The sequence below is a fragment of the Chionomys nivalis genome, chromosome 6 (genome assembly GCF_950005125.1).
Source record: "Chionomys nivalis chromosome 6, mChiNiv1.1, whole genome shotgun sequence".
NCBI lineage: Eukaryota > Metazoa > Chordata > Mammalia > Rodentia > Cricetidae > Chionomys > Chionomys nivalis.
Genome location: NC_080091.1, coordinates 48,678,424 through 48,700,955, shown reverse-complemented (window position 1 = coordinate 48,700,955; position 22,532 = coordinate 48,678,424). Strand labels below are relative to the sequence as shown.

The 22,532-nt window shown below is 37.8% G+C and overlaps 1 protein-coding gene across 1 annotated transcript in view; it reads left to right on the top strand.

Annotated features, from left to right (window-relative positions):
• The first annotated feature begins 1,590 nt into the window (after positions 1 to 1,590).
• The window catches only part of Fbxl5 (F-box and leucine rich repeat protein 5), a 40,117-nt gene continuing 19,175 nt past the window's right edge, over positions 1,591 to 22,532 (top strand). Inside the window, exons 1-6 of the mRNA XM_057772046.1 lie at positions 1,591 to 1,748; positions 11,330 to 11,545; positions 12,428 to 12,523; positions 15,797 to 15,983; positions 18,506 to 18,688; positions 20,956 to 21,081. Coding sequence (XP_057628029.1) covers positions 1,665 to 1,748; positions 11,330 to 11,545; positions 12,428 to 12,523; positions 15,797 to 15,983; positions 18,506 to 18,688; positions 20,956 to 21,081 — 892 coding nt within the window. The 5' untranslated portion in view covers positions 1,591 to 1,664. The remainder of the gene's footprint in view (positions 1,749 to 11,329; positions 11,546 to 12,427; positions 12,524 to 15,796; positions 15,984 to 18,505; positions 18,689 to 20,955; positions 21,082 to 22,532) is intronic.

Here is a 22,532-nt window from a genome sequence, read left to right as displayed (position 1 = left end):
CTTGTTCCAACTGCTGAGTATAGTCTCATCTAGCTCTATATACCTGGTACCCTTGCAGTCTGCTCTGTATCCCAAGAGAGCCAGAGTGAAAGACCCGGATGGAATAAATACAAAGTAAGTAAATGTCTCTTGAGAATTATTATAGAGGCAAAGTTCTACCGAAACAGCAGAGAAAAGAAGGGAAAACAGGTTGAGAAGGTACCTGAGGGAAGGAAAGAAGGAGAAATCTGTCAACAACTTTTCAGTTCTACTAGTAAGTCAGTTGTTTTTTTTCCTGTTTCTTCAGCCACCTCTTTTTTTCCCCAAGTACCATGTACACAGGAGCGAATTTACTGTCAGACCAAGATTCACATGGTCAGAATCTTACTGACTTGTGAAACCTTGGGCAATGTCTTAATTTCCTACCTCACAGTCTCTAACACTGTTTACAGACATTATTTATGACGAGCCAGGTACTCTTAGCACTTCAAATATATGAATTTAGTTCTCCTTAAAATCTTATGGAGTGGGTATTCCCCCCACCCTCCTTTTACGGAAGAGTATATGCTGAGGTTGGAACACAGAAGTCCTGTAGTTTTCCTAGGGTAGTGCAACTAGGAAACTGATCCTAACACTCATCTCCAGAGTCTAGTTTTCCTGCTCACCTTGCATGGTAATATCAAATGGTAGGATTAGAACTACACGGGTGTTCTCCAGGATTCTCACCTCCTTACTCCATTTTTGAACGTTTGATTCCTTTTATCAGTTGCCTTGAATTTGGAGTAGGAGATACAAATGTGAATACGGCATATCTTCTGCTTACTGTCCGGAAATTTATGCCTATTAAGCAGGGTTTTCAGCCTTGCCCTTATTTCTCCCATTTTTTCATGAGTCCTAACGCCAAAGATAAGAGCTGCTGCCATTAAGTGGAAAAAGTCTACTAGAGGGCTTGGATGAGGACGGGTGAAGGGTAAGGGTGAGACCTAAGGCCCTTTCTTACCGTCTGAGCCTCTTCAGCTTAAAATGGCGGGATTTGTGCTAAGGCTCTTTCCCTATTAGACTGCCATATAGGCTCGCCCTTCCCCCACCAGGCTCATCTGACCGCTCTGGGTTGTTGATCCCAGGGGGCCGAGGTATCTGTCCTCGCTCTGGCATCTCCAGTTCCCCCATGGCCAGCCTCCCACCGTCACACCACGCTCCACGCCGGGGCTGCCATGTCCCCAGCACTCAGGCACAGAGCGCAGGCCGGGCTAGCAAGGCCCAAGGCCAGCAGTTCCGGCCTAGCAAACCCCGGGGCAGCGATGGCCGCTGAATGCCTGGGACGCTCCCAGTCACCCTGGCCGGAGAGCACGCACGGAGGCGCCCTTGAAGACCCCGCCCTCAGACGGTGCGTTTTCAGGAGTTGAGACCCTTCGGTCTCTCCGTGGCCCAGGGAGAGAACTTGGAAGGAGCGTGCAGAGCGAAAGGTGGGAGCTGTACGCCCCCAAAGCGCCGATCACGTGGGCTGCAGGACCACATGGCGGCGGCCCGCGCGCCCCCGCGTCACGGCCCGCGGAGCTGCCCGGGCGCGCGCGCCGACGGGGCGGGCGCATGCGCAGGGGGGCGCGCCGCCTCTGCCCCGCGGCGAGGGTGTCTATGGAGAGGCGGCGGCCGCGGCTGCTGAGGCGGACGCGAAGGCAGTGGCGATGGCGCCCTTTCCCGACGAAGTGGACGTCTTCACCGCCCCGCACTGGCGGATGAAGCAGCTGGTGGGGCGCTACTGCGACAAGGTAACGGAGCGCGGAGCGAAGGGCGGCGCGGAGGAGCGGGCGGGCTCCGGGCGGCCTGGCCTGCGAGTCTCCCGCAACCCCCCTGCGTTGGCGCCGTGTGAGCGGCCGCCTGCGCCCCGTCAGCCGCGCGGCTCCCGCACCTTCCCGCCGGGGCCTTTGGTCGTACCCTCGGGGCGCGCGTCGCCTGCCCTGCGTCCTACTCGCGGGTCTGGCCTGCGCGGGGGGTGATGGGCGCTCTCGGCCGCCCGGAGCTGCCGCCGCTGTCCCTGCAGGGTTTGGGGGACCCGGGTCGGCTCCTCGCCCCCCCGCCGGGGCTCCCGGGTCGCCTCCGCAGGCCGCTTCTGCGGTTGCTGGCCACCGCAGTCCTGCCCTCCTGGCTCCTTCGGGCTCTTTGGGTCGCTTTGCAAACACTGTCCTCCGCCTGGACCTGTGACTTGCTTGCTTCCTGGCTCCACGGGCAGCGGCTCCCAGCCCCTAGCGCGGGCTTGTTTTCCCTGCCAGCGTCGCACTGGTTTGGTTCAGTAAGCCAGCCCGCTACAGGGGCTGGGGAAAACCTGCACTCTACGTTTCTGGTTGGCTTTTCCCCTTCCAGATTTTATTTTCTTCGAATATTTAGTCCTTGTAGATTTTGTTTCAAGACAGCGAGCTAGCTGATCCTCTGTTGGACTTTTTACTGATCAGATAAGTGGGGGGGCTAGGAAAAGTTGGTTTGCTGTGGAACGCATTTTGGACTTTTAATTGATGGAGCCTAAGTTGAAGTACTTTTGTGGAGAAGAGATGAGGCCCTTTTCCAATGATTCTTAAAATTCCCAATTGTCGGTTTATGTTTGGAAGGTCATCTATGTGTAAACTATGGGCAGTCATGTGTTTTGTAAAAATTTAACAAATAAATAGCTGTTAAGTCATTATTAAACACGGAAATAAATTGAGTTTTCAGAAATTGCGTAGAATAATCACCACTGTTAACAGCAAACAAGAGTTGTCTTACAACCCAGAGAGGTGCTAGAAAAGAACCCTGTGTCTTCACTGATAGGTCACGGAAGAGCAGCAATTTTAAGTTTCAGATCTTAGCACTACTGCCCCACAACCGTTTCTCTCCCTCCATTTTTGGGAAAAAGCAAAACAAAACCAAATACCAAACCCAGTCCGAGGTCAGGGGTACTTTTAAACGCCAGGACTCTTTAGGATCATAGTTCTCCACTTGGTTGCTTGTTAATTAACCCCAAAGTTCTTTAAGACCCTGATGCCTGGACTGCCATTCAAATTGGAATCTCCGAGCATAGAACCCAGATATCAAGAATAATTTTGAACTCTCAGGTGAGACTGGGGTACACAGAGTGCGATTATCACCCAGGAGAAGCTTAACGGCTGGCTAAGCCCTTGAGCAGAAGAGTATCGCCTTGCAATTTCAGTTAGTGGTTTTGTTTTTATAATCTTCACCTTTTGAATATGTTTTCCCCTCACACTATCCTTTAATTTCAGGCTTCTTAAGAAGCAGAAGAGGAATTTAATGAGGACTGATTGGATCCAAGGCTTTTCTCTGGTTTGTTTTGGCGAGAGATAGTCCCGAGACCCTCTGGCGATAAGGGAAAATGTGGGCAGTTTGTCCATTTTCCTAGGAGCTTTCCAGTATGTAAGATGTTTCAGATTGCCAAGGGATTATGACCTTCCCAAATGATCAGATTTATATTGCACTACCCAGTCTCTTTTTAAAGAAGTTATGTTTTTGTTTTGATACTGTTTTGGAGACAGTTTTCTCTGCTAGTCTAGGCTAGCCTTGAGAACCTTTAAGAGCCTGACCTTGAACTCCTGATCTTCCTGCTTCTGCATTCCAGGCCCAGGCTCCAGAATCACAGGCATTTGTCAGCAGACTGGGCATTGTCATTATTTTTGTATCTCTTTTTGGTGTTTGAGAACATTTGAGTAAATTTTGGAAATGCAGTTGATTTTGAAAAAAATGAGCCAAATGAGATTCTCAGTTAAATGTTCCCTCTTGCATAACCAGTTTAATAAAGCATTTTTGATTTGGTATAGCTTTAGTCAAAATTGCCACTGATTTATTCCCAGCATTGTAAAAAAAAAAAAAGTCACCAATTCTGATTTAATTGCTTGTAGTTAATGAGATTATCACTTTTATTCATCAAGATTACTAAAGTTTCAGTTTTCTTAACTGTGACCAAGGTAATTTAGTGAAGGAAAAAGCTGCATAGGAATTTCCATCATTTCTTCAATGGCCAGTGAAGGTTCTCTGGATGTCCTTTGTGAGCAAAAGTGGGAAAAATAACTGGTTTTGACGGCAGAATAGCCTTAAAGAATTGAGTTGTTTTGATTAGTTTGTCATTTCGAGGTTTGTTGTCATCTTACTTTTAGTTTCTTAGATCAAGGAAATCTGACCCAAACAACCTCTAGTAAAACTGCAAAATGAGAACTAGACTTTGGTTAAAACTAAAAAGCTACAGAGTATGTGATTTCACTATATTCTAAATACCATCCCGAAACTGTTAAAGATTTCAGTTGTATTCACAGTATTGAACTTGTAAAACATAGGATATTCATAAAACAATTTTTTTAGGAGCATCAAATCAGTTTTTCTATGCTTTGAGTAATATACTTAGAGCGAATTATTACATTGTTACAGATTACGTTAAATATTCCTGTATAATAGTTTAATGTATTGCCTGTGGATTTTCTCATACTAAAGAAATGTATCCAGACAAAATACAAGCTTTGAGAAGGGGAAGTGGATGCAAAGTCCCACCCCTAACCTAGAAGCAATTTGTACTAATACCTAGTTTTCTCTAATGGCTTGTCACTGAATATACACTCTGCTCAGGAGTAGTTTTCAACCACAATAAAACAGACTATAGTGTGTGTGTGTGTGTGTGTATGTATGTGCACTTTTTGTTTTGACTTCGTATTTTTGTTTTTGAAAAAGGTGGTATAGAACGGTGTCTTTATCTCTGCTATGCAGTCAACAGGCCTTTGGCTCAAGGAAAGCTATTGTTTGTTTCTGTCTGATACCTGGGGAGTTGTAGGTCTGGATGGTTTAGGTAAGGGCTTATGTAAGTGAGAGCGGTAACCACCCAAGTCAGTATTAAGATTCCCAGCTTAATTATCTTCATTGAAGCTACAGTAGTTCTTGATGTGTTTTGTAGCAGTCTTCAGAGAATCTTGTTTGGTAATTCACCGACCTCCGAAATTGGAATGAGTAGTTAAAATTTGTACCAAATTGTAGATAATGCTTTTCCCATTTTCTTCCCAGTTTCCCGCATTCTCTTCAATCCTCAGAACTTAACTCCACTGATTCTCTTCTGTCTGCCCTGTAGTAGTTTCTGTTGTCATTGTGAGATGTGGGTGCTCTTCCTTAGGGACCCCAGTTTCATACACACTACCATCTATGATAACACAGAAATCCAGGAAGAGTGCAGTGGGAGCAGAAGGGAGGAAGCATATGGTTCTGTCCACAGTAAACATGAGGAGTAGTCTCTGAAGTGATTTCTGAGAACAGTTATGCAGTGTCTCTAGAGATCTCCAGATGTGTTCATAGATAAGTTATAAAAAAAGGTGAAGGGAGGGTCTTGAGAGATCTCTTCCCAGCACCAAGATGGCAGGTCACAATAGTCTGTAGCTTCAGTTCTAGGGGATCTCATGTTCCCTTCTGTCCTCCACCGGCATCAGATAGGCATGTGGTGCCTAGGCATACATCCCCCACCCCATTAAAAATAACAGGTGAAAGCACTTAGGGGTGCCTAAATTTTTCAAGTAAGGATATTAAGAAATGTCATCCACTTTTATCACTTATGAAAAAAGATACTTTATAACCAAAACTAAGAAGACGATAAATACAAACTTGAATAGATTACTTTCAGAAACTTGAATGTAGCTTTATGGTCAGTTTTTTTTTTTTTTTTTTCCATTTTAATTCTGTATACCTGTAAAAATGTACTGGCATTTGGGAAGGTTGGCTTAGTGAACATAATACTGAATTTTGAGCTGAGAGGAAGAAATGGGGCGTTTAATGGATTCTTACTACATACTGACATTATTTTTATAATCCTTACAAGAGCTTTCTAAGACAAGTGTTATCCCACATTTAAAAGTGAGGAAATAGTCTTAGTGGTTAAATAACTTACGTAGCTCACTCAGCAATTAGTAGAACCTGAATTTTAATCCTAGATTTTTTTTCCTCCCTCTGAAAGCCATGATTTTTAGCATTCCTCACTTGTTGCTTATTACTGTTTTTATGCAAAACAGTTATAGGTCCTTTTTTCCATCTGTAAATTTGGCCAGAGCATACTAAAGCTTCTTCATTGAGTGTATATCTCTGGTTAACTGAAAGTATGGCCTGGCTAATTGGACAGAAAATAAAAAAAGTGCTGTTGGGGTGGTAATGTTTGGATTCTTAGTTTTTTTTTTTTTGTAGCAATTTTGAACTTACTGGCTTTACATTACATTTTTTTTGGCAGTTTTTAGGCCAGCGTTTATATTTTAGCCTGTACAGTGTCTTGAGACAGAAAGCCATGAAATATACCATGTAACTGTTTTGCTGTTGGTTGGTTGTGTCTTGGTAGGTGTAGGTTCTTCGTTGAATGTGGAGACACCAGTGTATTATTGTATAGACTACTAGTGAGTTTTCATTCTACCATAGAGCCTTGTTTTTCACAGTATGTCTTATGACTCATTAGTAGATCATAAATCAACTTTGTGTATTAGACATAGCATTAGAAAAGGAAAGTGGAACTGTGAATACTTCCCAGAGTACAGAGGGAGATAGTTTTTCCTGAATTATCTTTGAAGTGTTTGTTCTCCATTTGGATCTCATTGCATTGTTTCACCCATTTTATATAGTGAGGGACTGACAAGATATTTGTAGTAAACGATATTTGGGAAACACTTGCCTAGAGCAACATTTCTCAGCTAACGCACAGTTGACATTTGGGCTACAGAATTTGTTGTGGGGGCTGTCCTCTGCATTGTAAAATGTTTTAGCCACATTCTTGGCTCATACCCAACCTATGTCAGTAGTACTTCTCCATTGGTGACAAACTAAACTGTCCCTAGATCTTCCCCTTTATCTCCGGGGGGGGGGGGGGACTGTGTTCCTTACAGTGAGACCTTTGTTTTGGAGCAATTATTCTGACCCGTTACTGTCTTGGATCCAAAAAGATAGCTTTCAGTGTGGGATAGAGATTTTATCTATGACATAAATTAGTTACAGAAGCTGAATCTCCGTTATTGAATATTTAATGTGATTGAGGACAAATTATTTCTCCTAGCCTGTTTTCTAATCTATAAAATGGGTATGATAAACCTATATTGTAATGTTGTCTTAAGAAATAACAAATACTTACACAGTTTTAGACTCTAGCACATTATAAGCTTCAGTATACCTTAAAATACTGTCCAGGTTTTTCTTTTCCTTTTTTTTTTTTTTAAATATTTATTTATTTATTTACTTATTATGTATACAATGTTCTGTTTGTGTGTATGCCTGCAGGCCAGAAGAGGGCTCCAGACCTCATTACAGATGGTTGTGAGCCATCATGTGGTTGCTGGGAATTGAACTCAGGACCTTTGGAAGAGCAGGGAATGCTCTTAACCACTGAGCCATCTCTCCAGCCCCCTGTCCAGGTTTTTCTAAATCTTAAGTGTTTAAACATCTTTATAGAAGCAAATAAATTTTTGAGAAAACCATTCATATAGATATTTAAAGAGTTGTGTGGTGTGTGTTCTAGCTCTTTTGTTTCTTTGTTTTTATTTTATGGTATTGAAGATTGACTTCAGGTTCTTCTTTATGCTAAAGGCTCTACCACTGAGCTACAGCGTGGATGTACTGTTAATTGTTAAATTCACTAACTCCTGATTTCAAAACAAAATTATTTTTTTATTGGTATTTATTGGGCTCTACATTTTTCTCTGCTCCCCTCTCTCCTCTCCCCTTCCCCCTTCAGCCCTCCCCAAGGTCCCCATGCTCCCAGTTTACTCAGGAGATCTTATCTTTTTCTACTTCCCATGTAGATTAGACCCATGTATGTCTCTCTTAGTGTCCTCTTGTTGTCTAAGTTCTCTGGGATTGCTGGCTTTTATTGCTTTATATTTAAAAACCACCCATGAGTGAGTACATGTGATAATTGTCTTTCTATGTCTGGGTTACCTCACTCAAAATAATGTTTTCTAGCTCCATCCATTTTCCTGTAAAACTCAAAATGTTATTTTTTCTGCTGTGTAGTACTCCATTGTGTAGATGTACCACATTTTCCTTATCCATTCTTTAGTCGAGGGCCACTTAAGTTGTTTCCAGGTTCTGGCTATGACAAACAAAGCTGCTATGAACATAGTTGAGTACATGTCCTTGTGGCACGATTGAGCATCCTTTGGATATATACCAAAAAGTGGTATTACTGGGTCTTAAGGAAGGTTGTTTGCTAATTTTTTGAGAAATCGCCATACTGACATCTAAAGGGGTTGTACCAGCTTGCATTCCCACCAGCAATGCAGAAGTGTTCCCTTTCCCCCACAACCTCTCCAGCATAAGTTGTCATCAGTGTTTTTGATCTTGGCCATTCTTTCAGGTGTAAGATGGAATCTCAGAGTTGTTTTGATTTGCATTTCTCTGATGACTAAGGATGCTGAACATTTCCTTAAGTGTCTTTCAGCCATTTTAGATTCCTCTGTTGAGAGTTCTCTGTTTAGGTCTGTATTCCATTTTTCTTATTAGATTATGTGTTCTTTTGGTGTCCAATTTCTTGAGTTCCTTGTATTTTTTGGAGATCAGACCTCTGTCTGATGTGGGGTTAGTGATGATCTTTTCTCATACTGTAGGCTGCCATAACAAAATTATTTTTATGTGGAGAAAAATTGATGGGGTCATAGCTTAAGAACCCCCTTTCTACTGCGCAGTGGTGGTGCATGACTTTAGTCCCAGCACTCAGGAGGCAGAGACTGGTGGATCTCTGTGAGCTCAAGGACAGCCTGGTCTACCAAGTGAGTTCAGGCAGGCTTCAAGGCTACAGAAAAACCCTGCCTCGAAAAACAAAAACAAACAAACAAACAAAAAAGAACCCCGTTTCCCTTTTCTTTTTTCTTTGTTTTTGATCTTGTTCATGTATTCATCATGGCAAGAAATATTAAGGATTTAATAGAAATGAAACTATTTTTCCTTCCAAAAAGCACTTTTTCAAATCTGATTTTTTTTAGCTTTAAAGTATAATTGAGAAAATTATATATATTCAGGATATACAGTCGTATGGTATACACTTACAATGTTTAATAGTTACTCAATCTAATTGATTAGCACATCCATTACATATTTAAGTTTTTGTATCAATAGAAGAAAAACAGGCTTCAGATCTACTCTATTAGTAACTTTCAAATACAGACTAGTTGTTAACTGTACGGACTTTCTCAACTCTCCAGTGTACTGTATACGTTGTGGGCATCAAAAGTTTACGGCTTTTGTTAATGCTTTTTACTTATGTCACATGTCTACTAACAATAATTTCTTTCATTTTGGGTTTGAGATCAAACCTATAGCTTTGTGCTTGTCAGGATGTGTTTTTTATTGCTGAACCACCCAGCCTCTTATACTAAGACTTTTAAAGCCCTCCCTAACAGTCCCAAACCCGATTTAAACAAAGCTACCCATGGTATTATTTGCAGCTATTAGCCACTAATGAAGCTTGCTGTAATCTGGTGTGGTATTTCAGAACATTCTTAAAATCTGAAGTGTGAATTTCTTCAAGTCTGTTGTCCATAATTTTTTTCTAATGTGGAAAAAGAGCTAAGCATTATTTTTACATTGTTAAATAGTTGAAAGCTTATTTTGTGACATGTGAAAATTGTACGAAACTTTAAACTTCAGTGTCATTAAATACAAAATTTTATAGAAATAAATTAATAGTCTTCTGCTTACATTTTAGCTATGATTATTCTTTGGGCTATAGCAGCTGAGTTAAGTAGCTGGTGTAGGCCTCTAGCCTGGAAAAATTTAAATATTTATTGTCTGACTCTACAGAAATGTTGCCAACTCCTGAGCTAGGTGATTGATTCGTGTATTATGGTTAACTATTCATTTTCTTCTCTTCAGTAGAGTGTCAGCTCCATAAAGGCGGAGATCTTTATTTTTTTCCCCTGTGTATTCTCATGTACCAAGAACAGTATCTGGCCCATCATAGCTGTTCACTGATGATTAGAATAGAGCAAAAAGTATCCAAATTTATAAAAATGAATATTTAATTTTTAAACAATGATAATGCTTTGAAATATAGGCATTTTGTTCCCAGTTAGCATCAAGTAGAATCAAAGACTTTGAGAGACAAAAGTTACCCAGCTAAATAAATGATAGAGCTGGGTCTCTTAGGGAATCTTAGTAATCTGTAGATCTGTGATTTGCTTTTGAAGAAGATACTTCTGTTCTCTGCAGATGGGCTTTACTTCAGTTTTATTGTCCTCTTTTCAGTGTTCTTCACCGCAGTTCTTGCTGTGGAAGGCTAGGAAGACACTTAGAGTGCCCCCCTCTTCAGGAAGACAGGACTGTTCTTTGGAAAGGAAGCCTAAGAAGTTTGGTGTTAGTAACATTTGCCCTTTAATATATATCTACCTGTTATATTTAACCCATTTGTTTCCCATTTAAAATGAATTTTGTAATTAAATTGAACAATAGAAATTAGATTTAATAAAGATAATGGAAGATTTGAATATTACTTTGAATTTATTTATTTAGGCAGGGTCTCTGTATATAGCCCTAATTGTCCTGAAACTCACTATGTAGAGCAGTGTTTTAAGTTGGGGTTTCAGTTGCTGTGAAGAGACACTATGACCACGGCAACTTTTATAACGGAAAACATTTAATTGGGGCTGGCTTACAGTTCAGAGGTTCAGTCCATTATCATCATGGTGAGAAGCATGGCAGCATGTAGGCAGATAGACATGGTGCTTGAGAAGGAGCTCAGAGTTCTACATCCTGAGCAATAGAAGGTGAACTGGCACACTGGGCATGGCTTGAGCATATATGAGACCTCAAAGCCTCCCTCCAACAAGACCACACCTACTCCAATAAGTCCACATCTCCTAACAGTGCCATTCCCTATGAAGCCTGCATTCAAACACATGAGTCTGTGGGGGATGAGGGGACAGAGCATAGTCAACCGTGTGAACCAGGCTGGCCTTGAACCCACAGAGATCCACTTGCCTCTGCCTCCTAAACTCTGGGATTAAAGTCATGTGCCACTATGCTTAGCTTACTTTGAATTTTGAAACAAATTTCTCTCTCTCTCTCTCTTCCTTCTTTCTTTCTTTCTTTCTTTCTTTCTTTCTTTCTTTCTTTCTTTCTTTCTTTCTTTCTTAGTCTAGGGCACTTTTAAATTATACAACTATGAATTATTTTCTTTCTTTCTTTCTTAGTCTAGGGCACTTTTAAATTATACAACTATGAATTATTATTTTATGAACATCTTTTCTTTGTGTAATTGATATAAAGGAAATACCTTGCTATGAACAAAACTTTAGGAATGTGTTGGAAATTTCTTGTTACATTGTCTCTTATTTGCATCTATTTACTGTCTTTTTAAATTTTTATTCAGCTTTCTAAAACCAACTTTTCCAACAACAACGACTTCCGTGCTCTTCTGCAGTCTCTATATGCTACGTTCAAGGAGTTTAAAATGCATGAGCAAATTGAGAATGAATACATTATTGGTTTACTTCAGCAACGCAGTCAGACCATCTACAATGTACATTCTGACAATAAACTCTCCGAGATGCTTAGTCTCTTTGAAAAGGGGCTGAAGAATGTTAAGGTGAGTTGAAAAATTGATATGTAAGTGTTGGATATAGTGCCATTTTGCCTCTGTAATTTTTATTAGCAACTTTAGTAAATTATGAGAATTTTCAAATTCTGCCCTGAGTGACATACTTATTTCAACAAGGTCGCACCCCCAAGTCTCCCCTAAGCAGTGCCACTAATTGGGAACCAAAATTCAGATGCTAAAGCCTTTGGGAAATATTCTCATTCAAATCACCACAGTATCAGTATATTTTAAAAATATTTCATTGTTTTGTAAGTTTCCCATATTTTTTCATTGAGAAGAGAGAACAGATGAATAAGTTACAGGGAAATGTAATTTTAATTCATGTGTGGAAGAAATGTTTGGCTGTTGAGAGGTATCTAGAACTCTAAAATGTTTCTTGCCTTTATAAATGGTAATAGTAATATGTGATCTGTTAGGATAGCATAAAATGTATTATAAAACCTTTTTTATAGTATATTTTAAAATATACTTGTTATATTTTAATAAAATTAATAAAAAACAACCAAAGATTAGGGTTACTAAAGAATTCAAAGCTTATTATTTAAGGACTGTGAGTGGGCGGTGGTGCCAAGGCTGAGTGTACAGTGTCGGACATGTTAAAAGTGCTCCGGCCTTGAGCTGCATCCTAACTCTAAGGATATGTTTATGCTAAAAGAAGACTAAGTTGACTTCCTGTGATCAGGCAACGTAGAACGAAGCAAACCTTTACGTATATTTGAGACTGTCTCGCTATATTGTTCTGGTTGGTGTGGAACTTGGTATGAGACCAGGCTGGCCTCAAACTTAGAGATCTATTTGCTGCTCTCTCCTGAGTGCTGCTTTAACGATATATGTCTTTACTTCCTGCTAATGTGTATTCTTTGTTTCTAGAATGAGTATGAGCAGTTAAATTATGCAAAACAGCTGAAAGAGAGATTGGAGGCTTTTACAAGAGATTTTCTTCCTCACATGAAAGAGGAAGAAGAGGTAAGCAGAGTTTTTCTTCGTTGTGATTTATATTCATAATTTAATAGAAAATATAATTTTGCCTCAATTTCTTCAAAATAATGCATAAAAAGAAAATGTTCTATTGGTAGACAGAATCCTCTGCTTTCTTTTGGGAACATGAATGGCATCCAGTGAGAATTTATTTTTATTTAGAAAGGTTGCTACTTTCATTGAATGAATGAATTTAATTGCTTAAGAAATATGTATTTTTGTGTGTGATAGCACTGTAATATATGTTCATAATTGTCACTAATTTTTCATAACCTTTAGAAGATTCTGTAAATCTTAAAATATTTTCTGTATGCTAGATTTAAAGAGCTTTTAGTATTTTTTTCATGAGTGGACTTGAGTAATTAAATGGTGGTTTTAAATTTATCACTGTTGTGCCTCATGTACATGAAATAGTGTACAGTAAATACATGGCAAACAATTTTTCTTCTTTCCATAATGAGTATCCAGTTTAAGATACAGAGAAACTATTCTATGAGGACCGTTCTCGTTCTCTCTCTCTCTCTCTCTCTCTCTCTCTCTCGATTTATTTTTATTTTACATGTATGAGTGTTTTGTCTATATGTTTGTGTGTGCACTGTGTGCCAAAAGATGACACCAGATTCCCTGGACTGAGGTTACAGATGATTTTGAGTCGCCATACGAGTGCTAGAAGCCAAACCCAGGCCCTTTGCAAGACCAGCAAGTTGTGTTAACTGACTAGCCATCTCTCCAGCTTTAGTTTGAAGAAAAAAACAAAAACTAAACAAATACTCTTTATCTACTCACCCCCTTGTTGGGCTCTGTATACTTTTTTTTTTAAGCTGTAAATCATTTATTGTGATGCACAATTATGGTTTCCCCTTAAAATTGGCTTGAGTTAAACAAAAAGAAATGCAGCCTACTTTCTAAATTCCTCCCGGAATGGGAAGCATTGATTTGGTGCTCTTTCATTGGTACTTGATCATATCTCATTATAGTTACTTTTTATAATGTAATATGTAGTCAGTGCTTAAACTAAGTATTTCTCCTCCTCCTTTTTTTAAATTGAAAAACTGTTTTTCTTTTTCCTCTCAGGTTCCCCTCTCTCTACTCCTCCTAGCTTTCCCCTTCCTCCCCCTTCATCTTGATCCACCCCTTTCCTATCTCTCATTAGAAAACAATCAGGCTTCTATGGGATAATAATATAATATAGTAAGATAAAACAGAAACTAATAATGCATTAGAATTGGACACAGCAAACAAACAGAAGGAAAAGAACCCAAGCAAAGCACAAGAATCAGAGACCCACTCATTTGTACCCTTGGGAATCCCATAAAAACACCAAACTGGGGGGGCTGGAGAGATGGCTTAGAGGTTAAGAGCATTGCTTGCTCTTCCAAAGGTCCTGAGTTCAATTCCCAGCAACCACATGGTGGTTCAATAACATCTGTAATGGGGTCTGGTGCCCTCTTCTGGCCTGCAGGCAGACACACAGACAGAATATTGTATACATAAAAAATAAATAAATAAATAAATAAATAAATATTAAAAAAAAAAAAAACACCAAACTGGAAACCGTAATATGCATGTAAGGGACCCTGAGGGGAAACCGTAACCAAGATATATTATGTGAGAGGAAAAAGAAAATCCTATTTTCAATTCAAAAATAAAAGAGGAGAAAAAAGAAAAATGTTTAGTTTAAAAGAAGAAAAATACGTATCTGTTGTCACATATTTATATATGGCATGTATATGTACTTATTTTATACACACACACACACACACACACACACATACACACATACATACACACATGTTGAAGGAGCTGTGGGCAGGCCTGTTTTTCGTCCTGCCCGGCTCCCACATGGTTAGCTTTACACCCGAAATAACAACTCACAAATTGTATTCATTTAAACACTGCTTGGCCCATTATATCTAGCCTCTTCTTGACTAACTCTCACATCTTGACTAATCCATTTCTAATAATCTGTGTGGCTTACCAGGAAGATTCTAGCCTATGTCCATCCTGGTTTGGAGCTTCATCATCTGCCCCAGAGAGGAGCGGCATGGCGTCTGCCTCACTTCCTCTTCCTCCCAGCATTCTGTTCTGTTTACTCCACTCACCTATGTTCTAACCTATCAGGCCAAACAGTTTCTTTATTAACCAATGACCTTCCTCCATCAACATATATGATTAAAAAAGAAAAGAAAGAAGAGCCCCGACATGACACGAGGAAGAAACCATTTGGCTTGGTTTTTGTTGGCCATCTACTGCTGGGCATATAGCCTACACCTTAAGAGTAGTTTGTACCTGTTTCTTCTCCTATTGATGAAACTGGAAACAACAACAAAGCCTTGGTTCTTCATTCAAAGGTTATAATCCTATTCATTGGAGATTAGGACTGTTTTGCAGAAGAACTGTCTGTAAAGTTCCATAAGACCCACTGAACTAAAATAGCAATTAGAACAGTGTTGGATAGTTCATTTTAACTGAGTTGGGATTGTTTGGCCTCCATTATACTGGGTAGTATATTCATCTAAGGAAAAGGCCCTATTTTGGTAGAATTCAGTAGTATCAGAAGGCAGTGCCTTAGTCATTGTTTTATCACTGTGAAGATATACCTATGACCAAAGCAACTTTCTTCAAAAGGAAAATATTTAATTGGAGCCTTGCATATTGTTTCAGGGGCTTAGTCCATTATCATCATGACAGAGAGCATGGCTGCAGGGAGCAGGCAGGCGTAGTGTTAAGAGAAGTAAATAAGAACTCCTTCCTGATCTGTAGGCAGGGAGACAGACAGACAGACAGACAGACAGACACACACACACACACACACACACACACACATCTTGGCAAGGCCTTTTGAAACTCTGAAGCCCACCTCCACTGACACCCTTCCTCCAACAAGACCATACCTTTTAATCCTTCTTAAATAGTGCATTTTCCTAATGATTAATCATTCAAATATATGAGACTATGGGTGCCATTCTTATTCAGACCACCACAGGCAGGTAGTGGGCTAAGTGTCTAATAATAACAAAATGATTGACTGTTTAACAAGCTTGGTACAGGAAAACCTTGTTCTTTTAAACTGTATAGAGGCCTACAAAATCATAGAAAAAGATCCTTTTTCTATGTTCTTTTAAAAATTTAGATAGTTTAGTGGTAATAACTATAAATTTTATCTCTTTGAATTGTGCATTTCTAGTACTCAGCTTGAGCCATTAGTAAAAGGTTTTGAGTAAATTGAAATTCTTTCCCTATAAATACTTTTAAATCTAGGTTTTTCAGCCCATGTTAATGGAATATTTTACCTATGAAGAGCTTAAAGATATCAAAAAGAAAGTGATTGCACAGCATTGCTCGCAGAAGGACACAGCAGAACTCCTTAGAGGTCTCAGCCTGTGGAATCAAGCTGAAGAGCGACAGAAATTTTTCAAATATTCTGTGGATGAAAAATCAGATACAGGTAAGATTCATCTATTTTGACAGAACTATTTGTTAGTACAGTGCTATTGACATTTTGTTATAAATTAATAGATTTTTGTTTAAGGAATAATTTGTCAGGTTTACACTGTGGTCTGTTTAAGCCATTTAGTTTTACTTAAAAATACAATTGAGGGCAGTATTTTCTATTGTAGAATTTAGTGTTTATAATCTTCCATTTTGTAGGCTTGGGTTACATGTAATGTAATGTTTCTTGGGTGAATTTGTAGGAATAAAATAAGTACACTTTTGACCAATGAAAATTCAGGATTGCTGTGTTCAGAGCAGTATGTATCAGATAGCTTTCTGAGTTCCCTTGATCATACTGATAGGCTTAAATCTTTTCCTTTATTTTAGTGTATGTATATGGGTGTTTTGCCTGCTGTATGCCTATGTAGCATGTGCATTCAGTTCTTGCATAGGCTAGAAGAGGGCGTCAGATTTCCTGGGACTGGAGTTATATTTGGTGGTGTACTACCATGTGGATCCTGGGAATGGAACCTGGGTCCTCTGGGAGAACAGCCAACATTTTAACCTCTGGTCTTTCTCTCCAGCCTTCCAATACTATCTTTTATTTTCGTGTATTTTTATCAGTTTTCAAAGTCAGTTAATTTATGAGCATTGTCCTTGACTTACGTACGGTTCACTGTAGAATTTTTGTACTTTATAATGGCGTGAAAGTAACTTGTATATTTCAGTTTTGCAATTTGATTCTTTTTAAGCCTAGTTTGTATGCAGTATAAAGCTTTCTTAATATCTAAACGCTAAGCAGCAGCAAGCCATGGTTCCTAGTCAATAATATCCTCCCAGGGATCAAACCAGTCATGTATTTTGGTCATGGAGAACAGTTGATGCCCTACAACTCAACAGCTGTGGTGGTTGCTAGGTTAGATGCATTTCTGTTCCTAGATATGTATAACTTATGATGGATTTATTGGGGCTATAACTCCATTTTGAGTGAAGGAAAGGAACATTTATAATTTATTTTTAACCTCTGATGTTTATCATTCTCTTAGTATTATCTCTAGTAATGTTCATACTCCAGTGAGTATGAGAAGCAAAGCAAAGCTTTTCTGTGTAGTTACTTTAAGAATTCATACAAGAAATGCAAATAAAATAAATGCTTACCTTTTCTAATAGACTGTTACCTTATTTTTATTCTTATTAATCTCAATAGCATTGTTTTTTAGAACATTAAAAAATATAGTTGGTTTCAGGCGTGGTTGTGCACACCATTAATCACAGCACTCTGGAGGCACAGAAACAGACAGATCTCTGAGTTTGAGGCCAGCATAGTCTGCATAGCAAATTCCAGGCCAGCCAGGGAATAGACAAAAGAAAAACAAACAGAAGAAACCAAATAGTTGGCATCATAGTCTAGCAGAAATTCTTCTGCTTCTTGATAGATAATGACAGTGTTAGTCCTGTAAAATTTTTGAAATTGGTATTTTTCTAATGTTAAAGTAGTCAGATTCATGTTTAAACAAAAATAATTTTATAAGTTGAAGCTATGATTAAACCCATAAGGCTTTGAGCTTTACTCTCAATACAGCTTGTGCCCTGAATACCATCCAAAGCCTGTTGTGTCTTGTTTAATTATAGCTATAAAATGGAATTTAAAAGCATCATACACATTTAATTTTCCCTCTCCTTCAAAGCAAATTATAGCAGCATTATGTTTAAAATATTTGGCATTTTAAAAGTGGCAGTTTAAAGTAGTTTGATCATAGCATTTCTGTATTTAAAATTTTTTATGAAGATCCGGATATACAAGAGTCTCATTTTTATACTGTTTGGAGACAACTCATTCTTTTTCTTAACTCCACATTTTCATTTTCTTTCAGAAAAATTAGAACAAATTACAAGATCATAGGAAGTTGTTTATCTAGTGACTTTCTAAAATACTTAATAACAAAAGATTTCTTACCAGTGCACCAGGGACATTTATGCTTACTGAATTGGTACATAGTTTAAATAGGTTAAGGCATTTGTACATTAGAAAAATCAGATTTCATAGAATTTTTACGTGAAATATCAAAATCATAGAAGGAACACAAGGAAGGAACTAACAGGAGCCTTAATGCATGAATAGAAAATGTGAGCATATGTGTCATTAACAATGCCTTATAGATCTCATAATCTGGCTGAGTATATGCTTGCTGCTTTAAAGCAGTGTAACCTGTTTGGTTCCTTTTCCAAATGATGCTGCTTGTGCTACAAAGTGAGTATTGTTTTTTCTATGACGCCTTTGTAAGAGGAAGTCAATTCCATGTTCATTATTGTAGTTCCCACTGATGAAGTATGATCTGGACCATGATAGTTTAACCCTACCGGTTCTTAACAAGTTCAACATCCCCATGTTACCTTTAATACGTGTTATTTCCTTTTCCCGTGTTGCAAGCAGGAAGAAATTAACTTCAGGCACTGACTTTTACTTGTGTGATTGTAATTTCTTACTGCATGCTCATGTAGCCTTACTGTTAAAGGTTTTCTTTTTTATTTCAGAAGCGGAAGTGTCAGAACACTCCACAGGTATAACCCATCTTCCTCCTGAGGTAATGCTGTCCATTTTCAGTTATCTTAATCCTCAAGAATTGTGTCGATGCAGTCAAGTCAGTACTAAGTGGTCTCAGCTGGCAAAAACAGGATCTTTGTGGAAACATCTTTACCCTGTTCACTGGGCCAGAGGTAGGTAAATGGGACTTTCAATTTGATTAATCTGTAATGCCAGGGAAAGGAAACTTTGAGGGTTTGGCCAAAAAATAGATTTTATGGTTGATGTGGTTTTAGTATATGTTTTAGAAGAGCTAGCAAAGGTGAAGTATTTGTGAGTAAACTATTTAATCGCTATAATTTCCTTTAGAATAATTAGGAAAAATATGTCAGAGGGATTATAAAGAACGTTGGTAAGATGTTGATAATTGTTGGAGATAAAATGGGTGCACAGAGATTCATTGTGCTGCATCTTTGTACGTATGACTATGGTTAAAACTTCATAGAAGTTTAAAATAAATGTAATTGATTTTTAGAATTGTTAAATAATTGGATTATTTGAGTGTTTTAAAAAGACTCAGGTCTATAAAATATCAAGATGAGCTATGTACAGTTCTTGTTTGGTCATGGTTTAAAGTAACGGACTCTGTTTTTGTCTTTAACATAGCTTTTTACAATGATAATGTGTTTTTCTTTAAATTACATTAGGTTTTTTGCACTAAGTTAGTTTTACATCTGAAGGTTTAGAGAAACTTTTCTCATGAGCATGTTAAATAGTCATGGAGTGTTTATAGTTATTGTGCACTACATTGTTTTGTTGATAATTGAATAGTCTTTTAAGTATCTTTTAAGTGTCTGCTTAAAATTCATATAAGTTAATATACTTTCCTCTTACAGTACATTTTGCAATGGAAATATATATTAACAAAATTTTGACTATTTTGAATTGTGAGTCTTACTTAAAAACAGTTTATTTGATAAAAAGTCAGATTCTTACTATTTAGCGCTGGCTCGCGTAGAACTCACATGTCCACCTGCCTCTTTTTTTGCCAGCACTATGTTTTGAAAAGTGTGCTTAATCTAGTGCCTAAACTGACTTCTTAATCTTCATCCTTCTGCATCAGACTCCTTAGTGCCGGAATTAGAGGCACCTTCTCATGCAGTTTTAAAATAAGTTGTTTTTTAGATATTTAGTGTTTTGGTTGTGATCAGAATTATTATTTTATATGGATCAATTTTTTCACATTGCTTGTAGGATGGCAAAATTTGAGTAAAAAATGAGTAAGCTTTTTCTTGTTCAGCTGTTTTTAATTAAGAATTAAGATAAATCCAAATGATGGTATGAATACCATTGAAAGTGATGCTGTGTTGATTTCACGAAGCCACTCCATCTTAAATATGCTACTTCACTTTTTTCTGTTTTTAACATATTTAGACCAAACCTTTGGTTAAAATTTCTTTCTGTTTATGACATTTATTTTGCCCCTGTCCAGGATATTTACAATGTCTGAAGACACCTTTGCTTGTCCTAGTTCTGGTTATTATACCATTGTCTAGTGCAGTGGTTCTCAACTTGTGGATCTCTACCCCTTTGTGGGTCTCGTATCAGATATTTACATTATGGTTCATAATAGTAGCAATGAAAATAATTTTATGCTGGGGGGGGGTCACCACAACATGAGGAACTGTATTAAAGGTTCAAAGCATTAGGAAGGTTGAAAACCACTGGTCTAGTGGATAGAGGCCTAGATTGCTGCTAAGCACCTTGTAATCCATAGGCTTGCAACTTAAGTCAAAGGACTGCCCAGATCTAGATGTCAGTGTTGTCTAGGTTGAGAAACCCCAGATGTTATAAGAATTTAATAAATTGTTATTGTCTCCATCTTCATGAACATATAATACATGTACTGTAATTGTAGTATCTATGACTTCTGTTCCTATCTAATTGTGTGCTGCTGGCCAATCACCATAGAGTACTTTGTGAGCTGTCCTCAGAATGAGGCTATTACTGTATCCAAAGTGAAGTTACTGCAGGGAAGAAAAGATTAGGTCATTTCCAGTGATTTCTATTTTTGAAATTGTACCTTTAAATACTGATAATTATTTTCTTAGAAGTTGGATTGTGATCATTAAGCTTATTTTTAAAGGGCATCACTGAAAACTTTTCTTAGAGGACAGACACATGGCAGGTACATAGCAAACTATGTAAGCTTTTCAAGTTCTTTAGCTTTAGAGAAAGGTAACCTGGAAAATACTGCTGGTTAGTAATCACTGCTATTGATTGAATTCATATAGCTCTAATTCTTTTAGTGTTTTAAATTGAATCCTTTGCTTATATGTGTAGGTTAAAAGAAATTGTAAAAATAGCTATTTCCCAAAATTCAAGTGTGAATGGAGGATTCTTTTTCGTAATAACTTTCTATCTAATTTGACTTTGTTCCTCTTGTTTATTCATCATCTAGGTGACTGGTATAGTGGTCCTGCCACTGAACTTGACACAGAACCTGACGAGGAATGGGTGAGAAGTAGGAAAGATGAAAGTTGTGCTTTTCAGGAATGGGATGAAGACGCCGATAGAGATGAATCTGGTATTTCATGCTTGAAATGAAAATTATTACATGGCATTTAAAAAACTGATATTCTCGTTAATAATTATTGGCTCTTAAAATTCATGTATTTCATGTTTTCTAAAGATTTTTAAAAAGCCTTCTCTGAAGATTTTGAAGGAACAATAAGTACATTTAGAATTTCTTGTTAGAAGTACTTTTTAAAATAGAGTGGTTTCTCTTCTATTTTTATATTATAAAATAACAAAGTCAGAAAATGATGGCTATTTTATGTAGAAATATTTATATTTATTATTATATTTATATATATTTATATTTATATAAATAAATTCATTATAGTGCTTTACAGCTTACATTATGTGATTTAGGGTTTTGATTAATCAGTTTATCAGCATTTATTGAATCATCTGTGGTTGAGGGGAGAAAGGATGATGTCTTCTCTATTTATAAAGTCATATCATTTGCCTCAGGGTTATTGTAGAGTTAAGAACTAGTATGTATGAGAATTGGGTGGGTATAACTTAGGGTAGAGCCCTTGTATAACATTGTAAAGCCCTGGGTTTAGTCTCCAATGCTATAGAAAAAAAATCGTGTGAAGATTAATTGTGTTGCGCAGTTTTAGGGTCCCCCCCAATTAAGTACTGTATGAGGTAGAGTTTGAAAGTGGTATTTATAAAGCTAAAATAAGTAGGCTGGTCTTTGTTGAAAATAAGAATTACAATGATTTTACTTTAGTAACTAATGTATTTTAGTTTTTCATGAGTTGAAGGGGGACATTTTGGTATAATTTCAGGAGTTTGAAATTTGTTTACTAAGGAAGAAATCCTTTTTTGTTGGTTTCAATCATATGCTTATCCGTGGCAGACAGTATGGTGTGTAACTTTAGGTTTTATAGTAAACAAAGCACATCTAGGTAGGGGGTAGAAGAGTGAATTAGGAATAAAAGTGTAGTGAAATAAATAAGGTTTGCTGAAGTGATTTTTAGTGATAGTATCCAGTTGAGGAGTTTAAGGTATTTCTAACACACTTGAAATCAGTGAAATAGTCAACAGTTACTCTTTTCACATATTCTTTTTAGCCACTGTATTCTACTTTATTTTAAATAAATCTTTAACCTGTTAAGCTGCTTTATGTAGATATATTTAGGTAAGGAATTTAGGTAAGTATAGTAAAGATAGAATCCTGAAAGGTGGTAGAGATTTTAGGCCCATTTATAGTTTTTTTTTTATATATATAAAATTGAAGTGTAAATTTTTGTTTTACTCAGTATTGGGACTTAAATTCAAGCCTTCGCCCATCTTATGAAAACAGTGTTTTACCAAGCTAAAGCTGTAGTTTGTTGTTAGAGAAGTATAACTTGGCATAAACATTTAAGTCAAGTGCAAAAGGCCATGTTTAGCTTCTTAGGCGTGAGGGTGTCATCTTTTTTTGCTTGAGGATTCACGATGATAAAGCTAATGAAGTTTCACATC